Source organism: Oryzias latipes, chromosome 5, assembly GCF_053564925.1.
Source record: "Oryzias latipes strain Hd-rR chromosome 5, Olatipes_Hd-rR_3.1".
Lineage (NCBI taxonomy): Eukaryota > Metazoa > Chordata > Actinopteri > Beloniformes > Adrianichthyidae > Oryzias > Oryzias latipes.
In genome coordinates, this window is record NC_136241.1 from 27,234,045 (window position 1) to 27,247,558 (window position 13,514).

At 40.3% G+C, this 13,514-nt stretch overlaps 1 protein-coding gene across 13 annotated transcripts in view; it reads left to right on the forward strand.

Annotated features, from left to right (window-relative positions):
* The window catches only part of LOC101155104 (inositol 1,4,5-trisphosphate-gated calcium channel ITPR1), a 109,261-nt gene that overhangs the window by 63,809 nt on the left and 31,938 nt on the right, over window positions 1-13,514 (forward strand). For 10 of the 13 annotated variants that reach the window (XM_020703415.3, XM_078948072.1, XM_078948077.1 and 7 more), the window contains 8 exons: window positions 3,963-4,146; window positions 6,261-6,523; window positions 7,149-7,349; window positions 9,431-9,541; window positions 9,829-9,924; window positions 9,999-10,133; window positions 10,422-10,529; window positions 12,198-12,429. In XM_020703415.3, the coding sequence (XP_020559074.1) occupies window positions 3,963-4,146; window positions 6,261-6,523; window positions 7,149-7,349; window positions 9,431-9,541; window positions 9,829-9,924; window positions 9,999-10,133; window positions 10,422-10,529; window positions 12,198-12,429 (1,330 nt within the window). The remainder of the gene's footprint in view (window positions 1-3,962; window positions 4,147-6,260; window positions 6,524-7,148; window positions 7,350-9,430; window positions 9,542-9,828; window positions 9,925-9,998; window positions 10,134-10,421; window positions 10,530-12,197; window positions 12,430-13,514) is intronic. The other 3 variants (XM_078948070.1, XM_078948078.1, XM_020703424.3) reach the window with 1 other exon arrangement.

The following is a 13,514-nucleotide window of genomic DNA, read 5'->3' on the forward strand; positions in this document are numbered from 1 at the left end:
TAGCATGCTCGCAGCAAAGTATGCACTCCATCAAGACCAGTCTGACTACTCCTCTGCAGCACATAGCTACCAAGAGATATTCTTAGCAGCAAGAAAGGTTATTCCACAAACATTTGCAAGATGTTTGGGTTATGTAAGAGAAGCAGTACAGCATCTCTGCTCTGTCCAATGTCCCAATTCTGCTTTCGTGGCCTCGGAGCCCCCCCGACTGTCACGGAAGCCAACAGGTGTCACCAGGAGCTCAGTGGACTTGCCGCGGCACGCTGTAGCGCTCAGCCTCAACCAAACATGTTTCACTGCCCCCCCACCTCTGGGAAAAGCTTTAAAAAAGATTCTGCAAAGTGAGTTTCCAGGCAGCAGCATCACCAGCATACCAGCTTTCTCTTAAGCGCAGAGTTGTCCAGGAAGTCTCCCAAAAGCTGATGGGATTTTGTTTACTTTAGTCTGCTATGTACAGCTTGGACATGTTTGCTTTTCGCAAAAGAAAACAAAAAGTAACAAATAGGAAAGCAAAAATTAACTTTTTCATTATTTCAATTACATTTTATGGCAAAGAAATAGTGTTTGACCATCAAAGCCATGGGGATAATTATTGTATTACCTTCAAATGGGGAGACATTAGTAAAAAGTTAAAACATAAATTTCTTTTTCTTTTTACAAAACTTATTTTGTTGGTCTAACATATTTTTACTCCAGTGTTCAGACTTAGTGTTCCGGCAACGGTTGACCTCTTTCCCCAAACTCAGAGATGTAGAATGCTTTTCCTTGTTTCATCTAACAGCTTTCATGTTGAGGCCATGTTAGCAGTCACTGGACCAAGTTCTGCGAGCTCTCGCTTTACATGCAAACCTATTTACATGTTTTTTGCAGGAAGGAGCTCATCTATCTTCTCCTCGTTATCCGTAACTGCTCATTTTTTTCCATCAGCTGATATTTTTTTTTTGTCATTTGTGCAAAAATAAATCATGGGAATTAAGAAGTAGCTGTTTAAATGCCTGATGTCACCATTGATGTTGTTTTAAAATAAACTAAAGAAGTTTACGGCCTGTTTGTTGGACAAAACTGTCAACTTCCAGCTTTTGGAGGGCTAAACTCTCCACAGGTTTAACCCTTTAACACTGGAGATGTTGCTGGCAAAACCTAAATAACACCTGCTGTATGGCATACCGTAAATGTTTGAATGTTAACGCGGTCAACCTGGTCAAGCCGCTTCTTACCGCTTCTGGGTTTTCATATCGGCTTTGCAGCATTACACAATACCTTATGTTATCAGCTGATTTGTGTTGATGGCGTAAATGGTTGAATAGTTATGGTAGTCAAAAGAATGCCAAGACTGGAGCTAGACCTTCAGTGTAGAAGGATTCATGGAAACACTCCTAACCAAGAAAGAGTTGCATTAGTGTGTTTCAACACATTAAATTGTTTCAGTGTGGCCTCAGAGCTGTAAACTGGACTAGAAAAAAGCTGTCCTTTTACCATTAACCTGTTGGTTGCTTGTAAAACTTGTAAGAAGTAAAAGTGACTTTGATTTGGATGTAGTGTCTGGCTATCATGCTTCAAAGAGCAGCTCTCTGTGGATACCAGCAGGGTGATGGCTCAAGCATATAGCCCTCCAGTAACCACAGAGATGGCTTTGTCATTCACCCAGGTGTCAGCCTGCAAGGCGACAGAGAGATTAAAAAAAAAACGTGAGTGCTGGTATAAACAGGCTTTACATAACAAGCCCATGTTGATTTCAGGAGCTAAAGTACAGTGCAAAAAAAAGGAAGAAAAAAAAGGTACAAGGGCTGAATTATCAGATGAAGCCAATCACAGCTCTTAAAGGGTTTATTGATTCTCTCGTTGGATGCATAGCAGATGACTCTCCCTCTGGAGAAAATCCAAAACGGATTGGCTCACTGACACTTTCCTCAAAGAATAAATCGGCAGAATATAAAAAGTATCATACAGAATTGCTTCCTAACAATGTGTCTGATTGGGCGTTCTAGAAAGTCAATAACAATCCAACAGTGAGTTGGTCAAGTTTTTGTTGGTTCAATTGTACTTTTATCAATTTAGCAATTAAATATTGACATGTTACTCTTATGCAATGATCTATTGCCCCAGTTGATAATGACTCACCCCTGCTGAAGCAAATATGTAGTGCGGTCACAACGTTGCATGCAAACTTTCTTTAAAAACATCTGATTTGTAGAGGCAACACAAGGAGAAACACTGTAATATCTCAGGTCTTGAGATGCTGCAAGAATGATGATGAAAGATTTAACTGTAATAATACGGAAAAGTATCCAACGTGAGCCCCAACACTGAATAACTAATCTGCTGACCTTTTTATATGGGGATTTTTGCAACTCATTGTTGCTTACAATTTTCTGCAGCTATTTGCAGTTTGGTCAATAACCAACTAAAGTTAGGGACACACCCATCAGTGATTTCTTTTTGGTTTTGACCGCATAAGACACAGAAGCATTCACACCATTCATTTGACTTTGGAGAGAAAATGCCGTTTTTATGGCTGCTGTCATGAGATCTGTTTTTAATGTGGTAATCTTGTAAAGCTGCTGTCCTGGAGCTGTTGTTTTCTGTTTGGAGCGGTTTGCCTGATTGTATAAGTCTCCCTGTTGATCAGATTCCTATCAGTAAGTGACCCTGTCTTGTCAGCATCGTGATGTTAACAGCTTGGAAAAACAAGCGGGAGGAAAAAAAAAATGTTGCATAAAGGGGAGGAAGAAAACAACTTAATACTTTAAGTGATCTGCTTCCCTCCGGACTCGTCAGGTGATTCTCCAGATTTGCACTCAATAGGTTGCCCTGTTTGCCATCATCAAAGATCTTCCACACAGATAAGATATTGTGGTGCCGGCTGCAGCACTTGCTTGCTGTTTCACTGTTAGCATCTTTGCTGAAAAACTCAACTGAGCTCAACTGAAATTGGGAAACTGTTTTATGTAACAGTTTCAGCCTAGAATCTCCACATGCTATAACTCCTGTTTGCGTCAACCAACCCTTTGCACTTTCTGACTCTTTCCTCTCACAGCAGTCGCTCTCTTCGTGCCACTCTGGCAGCCAAAAGTAGGGCAGGGTTTTCCTTTCTCTGTGTTTGTGCCTGTCCACTGCTCGCCTTCTGCGGGCTGATGTAACAGGGTTAGAGCTGAGGCACTGTGTGCCCTGACTGTAACCACTCAGCTGATTACAGGTCTTACGTAAGGACAGATTGTTGTGAGGGGAATGGGACGGGAGCATATGAGCCTGTTGCAGATAAACAACTGCCCCGTGCTTCCAGTGTGTTCCTAAAAGATGGCAAATGTTCAGATGCAATGTTTATAACGTACTCTTTTTCATCTTAAATGTGCTGCAGCAAAACCTTTTTGAAATCTGTGCATGTTCAGCGCGTGGCTTCAGAAAGATTGTGTCCCAATTAGGAAGTGTAGTTGTGAGGCTGCATAGGTGTGTGTGTGTTCACACTTTGTCTGCAAGCTAATCCCAGATCCTTTCTGTGTGCTTGTTGCTGCTCATGCCTTTGGAAAGTGCTCAGCATTGTCCTCACGATGCCAGAAACGTGTTGGGAGTCAGCGGTCGGAGAACACAAAAGAACCAGCTGACTGCAGAGAAGTCAGAGGATGTTTTTCCCCAAACGAGGGGTGTTCTGTTGGTTCTTCAAACTGAACCTCTGGCCCACAGTAATCCATCAAAGACTGAGAGGAAGATAAGCCAAAAGACACAAAAAGGGCTCGCATTAATTAATTATTTACTATCTGCTTCACCAGGTGTGTTCAGTCACTCCAAACATGGAATTAATTACCTGCTGCAAGCAGGGATTGTTAAAAAAAAAAGAAAAAAAGGTAGTTCTTTAGGAATGGAGTCAAAATAATATGATAAGACATTCGTTTAAGTACAAATTTTAAACCCAACTATCGAATTTCTTTGTTAGTTAATTAAAAAGAGCATCTCTTCTTCTCCAGCGATCTTTCTATCAGCGTTTAACGACGGACAACAAATCAGAGAAATTCTTTAAGGTGTTTAATGAGCGAATGAAGCTGGCCCAGCAGGAGATCAAAGCCACCGTGACGGTCAACACCAGTGACCTGGGCAGCAAGAAGAAGGACGAGGAACCACCAGACAAAGGCACGCCACCACAGAAGAAAGGTCAGCCGCTCACATCACCAACATAAAATACTGACGTGAGCCATATGCAAGGCCATTTTAGACTTCTGTTTTTTTGTTTTTTTTACTATCAGGTTTACTTCAACACTAATGTTCAACCAACTCTGTAATTCACAACACTGCAGTGAAAGCGAAAAAGACAGAATCTGGCATGTTTTTTTCTAAACAAATACAAATACAAGGGAAAATAGCTGTGTAAACCTGCACGTCTTTGACAAAAAGTATTTGCCCCCCGAAACTTAACCTATGGCAACAGCAATTAAGACAAACCTTAGCTGTCTTGGGCGTTACTTATGTCTGTAGAGGAATGCAGTTACACTCCTCTCTCTAGAACTGTTTAATGTCAAACATGTTAAAGGTCTTCCACCATGAACAAATGTAAAACATAATCTCGAGACCACTCCAAATTCACCCACTATCATTGACTGTACCAGTATTTTCTAGTTCTTTGATTGTTTGACTCAAGATTTAACAGGAAACAAACCTTCAAGAAAGTTTGTTGGAAATTCAACTCTGAGTTGTGGACAGGACATACGGTGGAGAGAAACCCCCCTCCCCGTCATCCATAACTCAGCTCCCCCTCTAGCTTACAGCCCCTCACACCCCCTACCTAACATTATCGGTGCAACAACAAAAGGTGAGCTATCCAGTCGTACAGTTTTGAGTTACATGCCAGCTCAGATGAGAAAAAAAGAAGATGTACATAGATCTAGTCGCCTTCAAGTGGATGCATCAGAATGGAGCCAAGCAGGGAACTGGTGGCCCGCCCAGCATATTTCCTACTTAATAGGTTCTTTTTCACCAAGGTTTTTTTGTTTTCTCCTGATTCACAGTGATTTGAAAAAAGAAACACTGAGAAATGTAATTTTAAGTATAGTTTTTCTAATATGTGTCTATCATCAGAAAACCGTCACAAGAACACCAAAAACACATTTTCATCAATGGTAAATGGTAAATGGCGTATACTTATATAGCGCTTTCTACCTTCTTTCGAAGGCCCAAAGCGCTTTACAGTCACAGTCCCATTCACCCAGGCACACACACATTCACACACTGATGGTGGCTCCGCTGCCGAACACTGGCGTCAACCTCCCACCAGAGGCAAGGTGGAGTTCAGTGTCTTGCCCAAGGACACTTTGACACATGGGTGTGCAAGGCAGAGTGGGTCTTTAACAGCCCTTATTGTTGTGTCTGGGGCAAACAGAAATTGAATAAGTTTGTAACAATTGAGTATGGCCGCCATCTTTCAAACTGGCCACCATTTTGGAATTTTCTCACATGCTTCTCTGAAAGAGGGGAGTCTTAAGATCATCCACGGCAAATTTCGTGCTTTTACCACAAATTGCCCAATTTGTCTGGTATATCGACCTAACTAGCTCTGCTATGTCTTCACATGACAACGCAGTGGATTTCTTTTTACATCTTTCAGTATGTTTAACTTTTTAGACAGATGCTGTTAAAGTGATTACAAGTCTTTCTGTGTGGTAGCAGTGGGACCTAAAATGCAGGAGAATCTGACCTGTGGCAAAAAACTAAAGACGTTCAACAAATAAAATTAAACATGACAAAAGACAGGAACTAAGGGAACAAAAGAGGGATAAAACAGATGACCTGAAAACCAGGCTCTCATATCTGCTGATGGCAATTAACACAAATGAAAACAGCTGTTGATTGTTAGCTAGAACCTAGTGTGTCTATGACAGGGTGAAAACTCAAAACATAACATGATTAAAAATGAAATATCACTGAAAAAGCTAATTAAGGTGCACAGTCCTCACAATTTCAATAATCTGGCATAAGTACGTCATTAGAAGCATTATTTAGATTTATAGAAGAAAACAACAAACGTTCATTCATAACTTTACAAAAGGGAAGTAATTTATTTTATAGAGCCAGATGTGCTTGGAGAGCTTTATTCTTTAATATCAACTTGTGTGGTCTTTGTACATTAAAAATATTTGTTTGAGCTTATGAAAACATACAACAAAAAGCTCAGGAAGAGAAATGGGGTTTTAAAAGCATTCAACCCATTTTCTGGAAAACAACATTTGTTTGAAGTGTAATTGCTGTGTTTGGCCTCCTTTTCCTGTGGTTAGTAACAGGTGTGCCGGTGGTTGCCATGGTGACAGAGGAGGTGAAGGAGCAGCTGGTGGAGGCCTCCACCGTCACCAAGAAGGCCTACACAACTTACAGGCGTGAGGCTGAGGCCGAAGAGCATCAAGCTGCCGCTGACGGTTCCCCCATCCCGACAGTTGATAAGAGCCAGGATGAAGGTGAAATGAGTGTCATCATCACCATCATGCAGCCTATTCTCCGCCTGATGCAGCTCCTCTGCGAGAACCACAACAGAGACCTGCAGGTCAGTCATTCCACCAGGCCTCCTGTAATGTCGGCTGATGTTGTTTTCATTGGAGCTTTCCAACCCCTCGGTGATTGCTGACATGCCAACACATCCTGGCATGTGTTTCTAAATTTTAACGATCCCGTTTTTCAGTTTTACAGAAACGAAACCGGGTAGAAAATAGGCACCAGTTGCAGAACTTCCTGATGCTGTTGTTTCAGTGTCTGTTTTGTCTTGATCTAGTTTCACTATGAGGCTGTATATGTCTAAGCTCCAGTAACCCAGACAAAATACTTCCTTTCTGCACTGATTCTGCTTACTTCCCCCAACAGAAGACAGCTTTCATTTAGTGAAAGGTGGCCTGTCTCCATCCTAAACCTGATTCAAAACGTTTGTGTACCGGTAGCCCTGCAGCACAAATGCTCACATCATTGACATGTTTGCCTTCCTTCCAAATTTACTTGAATGACAAACATGTTTTTGCTGTAACATTTCGTGAACTTATCAAAATTAAAATGTTTTGAAGGGCCTTACCTTGAGCTTCTGATACCAGCTGGACTTCTTTCAGTCACATGGATGAAGTGCAAGATCATGTCATGAGCTCTTGTAAAGGAGGATGCCTTTTTCCATTGTCATTCCTCAGAACTTTTTACGCTATCAGAACAACAAGAACAACTATAATCTGGTGTGTGAGACTCTTCAGTTCCTGGACTGTATCTGTGGCAGCACCACAGGAGGACTGGGGCTTCTGGGACTCTACATCAATGAGAAGAACGTTGGACTCATCAACCAAACGGTGGAGAGCCTCACAGAGTACTGCCAAGGCCCCTGTCATGAGAACCAGGTGACGTATGCACATAACACCAGAAAGTTCCAGTTGACCGTGTTCATTGGGATGTTTTTCTTTTGGGCGAAGATCAAAATGCAAATAATTAACTTCTCCAACAGCGCAGGTGGTTTTGTTTGGACTGCAGAAACTGCGCAGTTACACATCATTCTCTTGGAGCGCAGAGCAAGTCAGCTCTTGGCTGTGTCTCTGTTTGTTCTTAAGCGTGGACAAACATTGCTTGGTCGTCTCACATGATCACAGCATCCTCTGTTCCTGCTTCCTCGCCACCATTTATTGGCAAGTGTGAAACTGGCGTGACTAAACAAGCAACTGGCTAAAACAGTCTATGAAGCAACTGAAACTCAGAGCCTGAAGGGGGTGCCCAGATTAAACTCAGCTCTTTGTATGTATGCACTGAGAGCAAAGAGGTATTCTTTGTCCACAGAGGCATTCAGGATGTATTCAGGATGTTTTAGCTCTGGTCTGAAACACTCCATTAGCCTGATATGTTTCAGTCCCTGTGGGGCTGCTGGCTCATCTTGTTAGGCGTGACCCTGCTTCACATCATGTGATTGGTTTTGGTCACGAGTCAAGGTGTGATCGGCTTAGATTTGATGACTGACTACTTTTGACCAAAAAATGTTTAATTAGAGAATAAGGGAAACTCGTGAAACCCGTGAAAGGTGCTTTCAGATGTTTTTACTGATGGATGGAGCTTGAATTTGTTTTCAGAGAACATCATAGTGACGCGGATCAAATTTCTGACATCTCATTATAACAGAAGTTTGACTCTCTTCCCTTTTTGTAAATTCCTTTTAAAGTTCTTTTGTTTATCCTTCTTTGTCACTGAACCCACTGTTTTTGTAGCCCTGTCATTCTTGTGTTTGTAAGTGTTCCTAATCCTGGTGTCTTTTGAAGCCTCATTTAACCTTTTTCTCAAAAGGTCCTGCATTTGCTAAGCCTCTGTTGCATTCTATTCACATGACACCAATTCAGGGGAGCACAGAAAGAACATGTTACATTGAGTACTTTTACCCACAATAATGTGCCTGGAGTTATCTGTCATATCACATAGTTGTTTAGGATTTCGCTCACCTTCCGGCTAACAGAGAAAAAAATGAGAATGGTTTAGGGCACGAAAGGAAAATGAGAATCCATCTGCAAACATTGTGAGAAATTTTTGGAGCCAAGGGAAGAAAGGGCTTCACAGTACTTCCAGACATGGAATTTGATATCAGTCATAGTGAAAAGGTGGATGATACTTTATCCAAATGATGTGCACCGCATAAAATTAAGTTGAGGAGTTTTCTCCAAATAGAATATGCTCAATACTTAGAGAATTTCTCCAAAATCCAGGAGCTTGTTTACAGATTCTCAAGATATATCTGGAATTGTCTTATAGGACAAACCCAGAGCTTAGTTATCCTGGAGTCAAACATGTTCGTCAAACTGCTGAACCATGGTGTAAACTGGGTTACGCAGCAACAAACCTATATCACTTGGGTAAAGCATTACAGCAGCAGATGAGAACTTCAGAGAGCGGAGCGAAAACCACTGCCCACAAACCTAAACAAAGTGGCGCAAAGTTGTAATGAACGCGAGATACTGATCGGATCATGCAGAAATTAATAGAATTTACCTCATAGAGGTTTTATAAGACATTCAGCAACAGGATGTGCGTAGTCTGACCCACTTATGTACTTCCAATAATCTTTGTTTAATGTCGACATGGTATATTATGCAATGTGTTGCTCATCGTCAGTCTATACCTGATTTAACCTAATTCAAAGAGTCTTTGGCAATCAGGTGTATTTTGTAACTGCTGGAAACAACAAACCTCAGAGTAAAAAAGTCATTTTTAATTTTCAGATTCCAACAGAAATAATTAAAGATGGCAATGAAGAGTTTCATGGCTTTTAGAACAATTTCAATTAATTCTCTTCATTTCTGCCCATTTGACCTCTGAGATGTGTTTCAACTTGATTATATCTAAATCTTAATTAACACCAACCCGCTTAATAAGCCATGTTTTGAATTTACATGGACTTTTTCTGTACATTTGAATGTAACATTATTTGCCTTCTTGTGTTTCTTAGAACTGCATTGCCACACATGAATGCAATGGCATTGACATCATCATTGCTCTCATCCTCAATGACATCAACCCCCTTGGTAAAAAGAGAATGGATCTTGTGCTGGAGCTCAAAGTAAGTGTTATGTGTCCATGTTCTGTTAGTCTTCATAACATGTGGTTTAATGGTGTTTATGACCAAAATTAAGCTAGTTTTACTGTGGAGCTCAGGAGCTCATCATAAAGATTCAAACTGATCAAATTATAGAAATTACTAACTTAGTCTTAATTAAAGAAATTAGAAGATGAAATCTAACCAAATCTCAGTTCAACAGAATAAATCCAAGAGTAAAGTGAGGTTAAAAATACAACAAATACAGATAGATGTACTGTATAATGAAAACAAGCATCATTTTTTCATAGAACAATGCCTCCAAGCTTCTTCTTGCCATCATGGAGAGTCGTCACGACAGCGAGAATGCTGAGAGGATACTGTACAACATGAGGCCTAAAGAGCTGGTTCGTCTGATGTCCTTAGCATCCTCACATGGTGTTAGGTGAATGAATTTGTGACGGTCTGCACGTTTCTTCAGGTGGAGGTGATCAAAAAGGCTTACATGCAGGGCGAGATCGAGGTGGAGGAGCCACAGGAGGGCGAGGATGGAGAGGAGGAGCATTCTGCTTCTCCTCGCAACGTTGGTCATAATATCTACATCTTGGCTCATCAGGTGAGCTTGGAGAGAAAGCACTTTGATTGACAGGTCCTGCTGCATAGACCAAAACATCTTAACTGTTACTTTTACTATTTTAAGTCTTGTCTGATTTAATGAGACTAATGAGGAACAGATGACCATGAAGATCTGGAAGAAGTAAGATTAGGTTTCACTCTAGATATTGACGCCTCACTGGTGAATGTATGCTATTCAGATTTGAATGCAGAGCTTGCAATGTACATAGAATCTCTGTAAAGCTTGAGATGTCGTAGTCATTTCTGTTTCTGGTTGGTTTGTTTGCAGTTAGCTCGACACAACAAGGAACTACAGGCTATGTTGAAGCCAGGAGGGACGTATGGAGAGGGTGATGAAGCTTTGGAGTTTTACGCCAAACACACAGCTCAGATTGAGGTCAGATGTTTATTTTGACTTGTATGTTAAAGCCCTGATCCCACCAAACACTAAAACAGAGCCAAAAAATCATCTTGTTCCAAACTAGGTTATTTAAATTGGTCAAAGTATACCTATTGACCGTAGCACATAATCACAATTACAGTGGTCTTTAAGTTTTTACGATCATTGTAGATGTTTTAGGGCTGTAAAACCCCTCACTACACACTTTGCACACTTATTTCAGACAAATGTAAATATTTTTTTTCTTTTTTTTAACTAAAAGTTCAAACAAGATATGTACAGACGACATCAAATCTTTCCTGCTGCCTATGAGCTGGTTTGACCTGGACTTTTGTTTCTAGATTTTGATCTTGCGGTTTTTCTTCTTGTTCTTTTTGTCTTTTTTATTTTGTCTATGTTGTTTTTTTACTATTTTACTTGGTACATTCATTTATGGTATACAATTTTTTGTATTCAAATTATTAAAATAGCTCTTTCTTTTTCTTTTTTCTTTTTTTTGTATTCTATATTATTTTGTCTTTCTCATATTTTTTTGGATTTTTTAATTCATAATATTTTAGTTTTTTAATCTTCTGTTCTAAGTTTTATACTGTCTCTGGAAAGGTTCTAAAAATGTTTTTTTTTTCTTAGCATCCAATCCATCAAGCTTAAGATCATTGTTGAATCCACATCTGTTTGGTTTTAATACCTGCACAGCTTTGTCTTAACCAGCTGTCTTAGCCATCGTTTTACATTGGATTTAATTTCAGTCTTTTGTAGTTCCTATTAATTTTGCGTAATACAACTACAGATTGCCAGTCTTTCTGGAAGCTCCTGTTATCTGATGTATGTTGTTTTCTTTTAATCGTAGTTCTTTATAGTAAGAACACCACATTCTATTCACTAATTCTTGGATTAAAAAAATCAGACATCAATCAGCCTTAGGTGTAGATGATCACTTAAAAATGTTCATCTTCTGCACCATAAACATAGCAGTTGTTTCACAGCATTGAGGGTAATGGTCCAGTGGCAGAAGATTTTCCTCAAGGCTGAAAGTTTGTGGGATTAAATCTACAGTCGGGTTGTACCACTGCGTTCCTGCATTACATTTGTGGATTGGAGGGTTAAACTACCTCAGTGGTTTTCTGAATGCAAGAACTGCAGCTCACCGCTCCCTGAGGGGACGGGGCCAAATTTAACTAAACTCTATTGTTTGGACCAATAGTGGGACTTTAATTTGAATAAAAGTCTGTCCTTCTCTCATATCCTCTTGTCATGATCTTGTTAAATTTAGCCTCACGGATACAGCTGCTATTGCTAGAATGCATAAGAAGCTTTTTCACAGAGGAAGAAATCTGTTATTGAGGTGACTGCTTAGCAGTGTAGAAATTCTATTGTTGTGTTGGATTGTTATCATTTTTCACATCCCTTTTTGTCCAAAAATATTGCGACCCACACCTTTAGCATATTTGCATGTATTCCTGTGTTTAAACAAGAAACAAGAAAGAATGCAGATTGTTCACAACCTCATGAAGTTGTTTGTTTAGTTTTCTTCAACAAGTCTGTTACTGGTGCACGTAGGACTCTGTCCCATTTACCCACACCATTATAGGCAATGGGTGAAACTTTGTCTAATGAAACAATAACGGAGTATGTTGTGGTTTTTCCTGTCGTGACGGTGCTCAGATCGTACGACTCGATCGCACCATGGAGCAGATCGTCTTTCCCGTGCCCAACATCTGCGAGTTCCTCACCCAAGAATCCAAGCTGCGGGTCTACTACACCACCGAGCGAGATGAGCAAGGCAGCAAGATCAATGACTTCTTCCTGCGCTCTGAGGACCTTTTCAATGAGATGAATTGGCAGAAGAAGCTGCGCGGTACTCAAGAGGCTACCGGTAACACAAATACTGTTCCCTGTGCGTTCTTTTTCTCTTCTCTTTTTGTAGTTTTTTGTCTTGTTTAGAGTTGTTCCTCAGACATCCCTCCAGGTTCCATGCACCTTTGGTTTTGTCATGCATTAGAACCAATAATGATCTTGCTATCATAGTGATTATTGTCTGGTACTTTTTTTTAAACTTATGACTTAGCAACCCTTCCCAAAGTATTCCTCTCACTCTCTACTTGCTGGTCTGAACTCTTATACTCTAAAGGATGTGAAGGTCTAAACTTGTTTCTATAAAACCCAAAGCCAAATATTTGGTGTTTAGATCTTAAATTGTAGGTTGTACCTTCATGTCACTTGGTTGGGACTGGTGGCAACAAACTCACAAAGATACCTCCAAAAAATATTTTCTCACACAAGTTTTAAGTCTTGCTGTTGTGCTTTTTAATGAGAGTTATTCTCTTGATAGTGAACAAGTCTTTGTGGTTTTCTGAATCATGTATTATTTTTGTCTCCAATTGTTCTTAGTGTTGTTTTAAACAGTCAGAAAAAATATAAGAAGCCATGAGGGTCTGAGACTGAATTTTTGTTTTTTGGTTTCGGCAATCTTTTGTAACCTTTAACACCAATGTTGAGTTTGAAAAAAATGGTGGCTTACATTTACTTCCAATAACCTGCCAATCTCATTGGCAAAACATACCTGATCCAGGTAAGTGGTAGCAAGTTGGGCCAAGTTTCTGAAAAAACAGCAGAATGCCGGCCATCAAGGCCTGGAGTCTGACACTCCTGGTGACGGGGGCTAAATAACCTGACCACATCTGCTGTTATGTTTGCCATCCCAGAGTCTGAAATCTTCAGTTCTTGAGGTTGTATTGTATCGATCTGGGTTGTAGAGGCATCGTCGATGATTTCTTGAATATTTCCTGCCATTCTCAATGGTCATGGACTTCTTTCTGTGAGTCGGAGAGAAAGACAATCCTGTCCATTCCTTGAGATTGTCTTTCCACCTCTTCTTCTGCATTCCTCTTGGTACTGTGCTTTGCAAGATGGTTTTCGTAATGCCATTTGATCTTGTCATGTGTGCATACCAGGTTGTACAGGTCTTGGAGTTGTACAGGA